Source organism: Acipenser ruthenus, chromosome 2 (genome assembly GCF_902713425.1).
Source record: "Acipenser ruthenus chromosome 2, fAciRut3.2 maternal haplotype, whole genome shotgun sequence".
Taxonomy (NCBI): domain Eukaryota; kingdom Metazoa; phylum Chordata; class Actinopteri; order Acipenseriformes; family Acipenseridae; genus Acipenser; species Acipenser ruthenus.
Window position 1 is genome coordinate 29,099,435 of NC_081190.1, and position 6,162 is coordinate 29,105,596.

General features: G+C 35.5%; 1 protein-coding gene across 2 annotated transcripts; it reads left to right on the forward strand.

Moving 5' to 3' along the window:
• Positions 1 to 1,131: 1,131 nt before the first annotated feature.
• Positions 1,132 to 4,590, forward strand: LOC117411676 (melanoma antigen recognized by T-cells 1-like). Of its 2 annotated transcripts, none has more exons than XM_034019337.3 (5): positions 1,132 to 1,340; positions 2,083 to 2,181; positions 2,619 to 2,715; positions 3,308 to 3,427; positions 4,376 to 4,590. In XM_034019337.3, exons 2-5 carry the CDS (start codon positions 2,108 to 2,110, stop codon positions 4,442 to 4,444), a joined length of 360 nt encoding a protein of 119 aa, XP_033875228.3. In that variant the 5' UTR covers positions 1,132 to 1,340; positions 2,083 to 2,107; the 3' UTR covers positions 4,445 to 4,590. The 2 variants fall into 2 exon arrangements, with proteins under 2 accessions (XP_033875228.3, XP_058849428.1); XM_058993445.1 differs by lacking the exon at positions 1,132 to 1,340 and adding an exon at positions 1,716 to 1,803.
• Positions 4,591 to 6,162: the final 1,572 nt, after the last annotated feature.

Genomic DNA, 6,162 nt, shown 5'->3' on the forward strand with positions numbered 1-6,162 from the left:
CTATAGAATGTTATAGATTTGGGCGAGTTTCCCCCCCTTGCCAGATCTGTTGAAGGTGTGTGATAGTAGGGTGGAGCCATACTGATTGGAAGAAATGGGGGTGGAAATGCTAATATTCATAATGTAATGTTTTTGTTTGAATTGTCAGTCACTTCCTTGAATTGACGTCTGTGTTGTGATACAAGCGTGTGCATCGGTTCGTGCTGTGACCTGTGCATCTCTGCTTGCTTGTATCCAATGTTTATACGTGTGATCCCCTGGTCCTCCTGTGACATGAGACCGGGAGTAAATTCCTCAGTCTCTTTCACAACGCACAAATCAGCAGTAATTTACAGACAATGTTGTTGCCGCTCACTCATTTTATAAACTCTAACTTACAACACCGAAGTACTGTATCTGTAAACAATATCCATTCACATTGCAAACATGTCAAGCTGAGTTGTTTGAATTTAAATTCCAGAGCTGTACCATCCAGCTGTACATTAATTCACTAGACCTGTGTACCCATTCCAGGGTTTGGGTCAATTTCTTTTTTTCAAATTCCTTTTTTTTTTTTTGGAATTAGGAATTGTTTTTAAAATGGAATTGGAATTGGAAAAAAGGAACTGACGCCAACCCTGACTACTTGAATACCGGATTATAATGCAGCCCGACTGAGTATAGTTCAGCATCACCAGAATCATATCTGATTAGGTAATAAGAAATGACTAATTGTCTTCTCTGAAGCGACAGTCTGTAAGGTACTGTACATGGACCTTCTGCTGAGCTGGGCTGAGGGGAACCTCTCCTTAGTCGACTTGTACCATAACTGTCTTCTACAGACTGAAGAACTGCTAGTTCGGACCAGCATTTTTTTTTATTTTTTACTTAAATAGTAAACAGCCAATAAATAAAGAGATACATAAACAAATAAGTACATTAAAAAAGGATTGCTAAGCTTACATAACTTACTAATGTAATTGGTCAGCCCAAGATGTGTCTCATTTTAGACGTCTTTACTGTAAAAAATAAACTGCAATTTCTTTTGAGAAGTTTTTTAAATCATCACATGTCTGGTTTGTACCCCCACCCTACACACATGCTCTTGGGGTTTATGAAAACATGACTGAGGCAGTCAGGAGACTGGCTTAGGAATCTGGTTGGAAAGGAGTTGCGGGTGCTGATGTTTTCACGGTAATTAGACCTAATCAGTGGTTACTAAGTCAGAGATACAAACCCGTGACAGTCATGAGAAATGTCCTTGTTCAAATAAAATGTTAAGTGAATGAAAGGGAACGAACAAACTTTAAGGAATTTCATTCTGTTGTTTCCAGTCACCGTTGACGCACATATATTCTTGGGTGAGTTTCTTTTTAAATAAATTATGTTTTCTTTAACAGTGAATTTATATTTACGGTAGTCCTACTTGCATAAAGTTAGCTGTTTGTCTACTAAATAGAGGCATTGAAAATGATAATTGGTTAATTGAGTTTATTTTAATGTAGTTAGATACTGTTGCTGAGCTATGCGCTCCTTAATTACATTTTGTAAGAATGTCCGTATGTCCTTTGTTTTCGGATTTTCACATCAGTTGTTTTTTATAAAGTTATTTCCTCCATTCTGAAGAAATAATAATAATAATAATAATAATAATAATAATAATAATAATAATAATAATAATAATAATAATAATGTTTTTGTTAATCTGCTTTTATTGGTTAATTGACTTACTTGGAGTTAACCCTTTAAGTATAAAGTCTTGCTCAATTAACACGTTTAAAGTTGTTCACCTGATTTTGTGTCTGCAAAAGGGAGAGGAAACATGTACGTAATACAACATTTTACAAAATTAAAGTTGTGTCTTACTGTGGTGTCACTTGAACTGCGACTCTGGTATCTCATGTGCACAACAAACTTTTGTATCATTCGTTTCCAAACAGTTTTAATTGCAGCCTGGATTATTGGGCATGCCTACAAACCTTATTGGGACAGGCTGTTGCGCACCGCAGTAAACAGTGACACGACATTTTAAGATTAAGGTTATGGTTTTATGGACTTGCTCTTTACAAAGATGCAGGAGTTACGTGCATATTGTTTTTCTAGGTGTGACCATTTTTATCGACACGATATGCCCGGAGGTGACTTCACTGTGAATGTGTCCAGTAGAGGGAGCGGAGGTGCATTCTACATCCGAGCTGAAGAGTCAGTGTCGCAAACAAACCTTTTCCTCATTTCATTGTAGATACTTTAAAATAACTAACCTAATAAGAATTCAGTACAGTATTCTATGTATTGGTTATGAAAGTCTCATACATGTTTCTGAAACCTATAATAGGGATAGGCCATACTAACTTGGATATAATTTATTTTATTAAACACATTTTAAATTTAAAATGTTTTAAATATTATAAATCTAATTTTGTTTTGACATATAGCCTATTGCTAATTTAATGAGACGGTAGATCTGTTGTACACATCATGTGTAAAACATACCCCTTGTTGGCTTATTATATAACATTACATATGAAAAGAAATGGCTTCTTTGTAATTTTACATGTATGTAAAGCATTTCGTTTTGTTAAACGTAAGGTTTTGAGTTTGTACGGAAATGAGGATGGAAATTTGCTTTTGTCTTTTAGGGCTGCGGGCATTGCCCTTCTCGTTATCATTCTCACAATTCTGCTGATCATTGGGTGCTGGTACTACAAAAGAAGGAATGGATACACAATGATTCGGGTAATAATTCAGTCCCCAAATGTATTCTATAAGTCTGCGGAAGTATTAGGATGGCTTGGATGGTTGAGGGCGCACTGGAGCTCACAAGCTGTTCTGAAATAATTCACCATCTCCATACTGCTAGGTAATCCTCATCAGCTATTTAAGGTAACCACAGGTAACACAAAAGTCAGATATTGCCTGGTACAATAGACCGCTCACCAGCAATCCAATTAAGTCTCAATTTGATTTGATCTCTGTTTGTTAATTAGTTAAACCAAATGACTACATAATCTAGTGGTTTAACAAATCATTTTTAAAAAAAAATTAACTTTTAATTTTGACAAGGAGTTTTCACTATACTGAAAATTTTAACTCAAAGAAGAAACAGTTTTTTTTTCTGATATTTGCAGTTGAAATGGTAGCAGCGGTGAATTGACACGTGCACACAGGGGTCACTCGCTGGTATGCTTGCTGTACATGTCCAGTATTAGACCGTTTACATCACCTTCAGTTGTGCTGTTGTATTCTTCCCCCAGGGCAGACTGTAGTCGCAGAAGTCATAACATTTTGACTGAGCTACCAGATGGAATTTTCCCTTTTTTTAACACAGAGCCGAGGTACAGCCAGCAGCATTGGAAGAGTCTTGATGAGATCTGGACACTGCAGTGAAGAAGGAGCCACTCCAGAACACAAATTCCCCTTGAATGACTACAGCAGTCTGAACCCAGTGGTAAGAAATCATGGCACAATCCTGCTGTTTTCACACTGGCTCTTCAGAGAGGTGTTGAGGGCACACTGGAGCTCACAAGCTGTTTTGTTCACACTTTGACTGTGACAACTGGAATAACTAACCCAGCTCCTAATTTTACCCTGCATTTGTGTGTGTAAATAAACTAAGCCACATTAAAAAATAATACACTATGCTTTTTTTTTTTTTTTTTTTTTTTTTTTACTGATTATGTGTCATGCACGTAAAGCACGCACATACAAGGAACTGCATTCCAGCTTTAGTGTGTCTACGCTGAAGAAAAACTAGATGCATGAAATTGGGTTTCTTAAGTTTCAGTTTTATAATCACTCAAAGTTAAACGGCTAATGCGTGTTTCGTAATTTCTTCATGCAAGCAAAACATTTCACATATAGTATAATAAAATATGTGATTTTATAGAAAGCACATTTTTATATGGCTGATCCATTATTGCATCATCGTTGGCTGGCGCTTAATTTTATATTTGGCAATTAAGTCAATAATTACAGTGTATATATACACTTTGGACTGTAATGAATAAATATATACTTTTGTAGCTTTATTGAGATTCGAACTCTTAAAGTCATTTTATCTAATACTTTAATCATGCCTGTTTTGCACTTTCATTAGCAGGTCTCAAATGTGCTGTTTTGAAAGATCTAGCAAACGTGTCTTCTGGGTGAAAACATGTTACTGACTGAACTATAACTGAAAGCATGGCTTTCAAACACATTTATGTAACCAAAGTTTAAATTGCTTTTTTGTTTTCTTTACCATTGTGGGTGTGTTTCATTTTTTTTTTTTTAAGCTAGACATTTGAGACCTATATAGCAAACAGAAGTACACAAGAAGTAAACTTTTATGGAGTTTATTTTGTTAGCTACAATCACTTTAACCTCTTCTTTTCGTCTTGCTGTTGTTTCATTTTAGGTTGCCGATGCCCCTCCAGTTTATGAGAAGATATCTGCAGGGCCTTTACCACCTCCATATTCTCCCTGAAGTCTCCAGTGGTGTCTGCCCATAGTACCAAACCTGAAGGTCTAAATGTGGTCTCTGTGGTGGTTTGTGTTCAGAAGAGTGCACCCATTTACATGTTCAAGTGATACTACTGTATATTAAACTGTCCTTGTTTCCTTTCATCATAATCTATGTTTTTCTCTATTAAACCACATATTAGCACCAGGAACATGATCAGCAACCTTTAAGTTATTCATTAAAAAATGTAAGTTCCTGGTCCAGATACAGTATGATGGCACTGTCTGATATATATTTTTTATATAGCGCCTTTCATAGTGGACCAATGGACCACACTGCCAGTGCGAAATGCATAATACACGTTCACTGGGGTTCAGGTTGGGAGAAAATGGTCACTGTACCTTTCCAATACATAACTGGTATGTTAAGAAACCAACATCATTTCCAGTCAAAATGATCAATTTAAGCATACTTCCAGATTTCAATCTAGACCTGTTTTTCTTCTCTTATTGGCTGGTAAAAGGTTGCTCGAGATTATATATTATCCAGTTAACATAATTGCTGTCTTTGTGTAAGATATGATCAAGGTGAGTTAAATGATAGTGTTTAACCATACTGTGATATTGACATTTTCTAAAACTTTTACATGCAACAAAAAACATGACAAATACAAATACACAATCCCCCAAAACAAAGGTAACATTTTAAAAAACAATGACAAACTCAGGAAGCACTAAACAAAAAGCTGAAAGGGTTTACAGAAGTCTTACTTTGAAACAGAAATTACGTAATGGAAGCTACATGTTTAGCCGTGTTGCTGTTTGAAGCGAACAGCTAGGATATATTAATGGAAATTGGGTGGTAACTATATGGTAAGATAATAATTTAATTGAAACGGGCCAAAAATAAAATGAGGGTATGTACTGTAGCCTGTTACAAATATACTGTTTTACAACTGTTGCATCAACTGAAATTTTAATTAGGATATATTCACCTACCCACAATGGAAATTTAAAGGAATCATAGAATACAGCAGTGTACTTAATATAAATACACTATCTGAAAATAAATATGACCAGAAGTTGCAAGAATGTGGCACTGAAACAGTTAATGCTCAATGGACGCAACCTGTAATGAATTCAGCTTTGTACCAGCCAAGAAGACACGTTGTTTTGTTCTCGTTCTCTTTTTGTAGCTGCACTGCCTGTGCAGAAGCCTCCTCAATAGTTTGGGCTCTCTGCACTCTATCACAGATGTTTAAGTACACTTGCCTCTCCCACCCACCCCTTTATTTAAAGTTATTTTTCCTGCATATTCCTCTTGTAATGCACTTTCAGCTGTTGTAGTTTTTGAATGTTGTGCAAAAATAAAACCTGGAGATTATATGTGTATCATTTGTCAGTATATTTGATATACTAACAAAGAAATAGACTTTCATAATTGTAAAAGTGGCTTCACAAGGTTTTATTCTTTATTGTCCATTGAAAATACTGCTAAAAACTTACCAGTAAACTTTACAAATTACTGGTCCATCTTATTCAACAATTATCTTTAGTTCTAACATTTTAGTTTGAAACCATTTTCGAACACAGAAAGAAATACTGCAACAAGGTTTTTCATGGATAGCTGCCACTTTATATTTTTTGCTGTATTGTAAACCAAACATGGTTTAAATTATGGAAACTTCACATTTACTACTAAGCACTGCAGAATAGTTTTCTAGGAAAAAGTTAGTATGACAC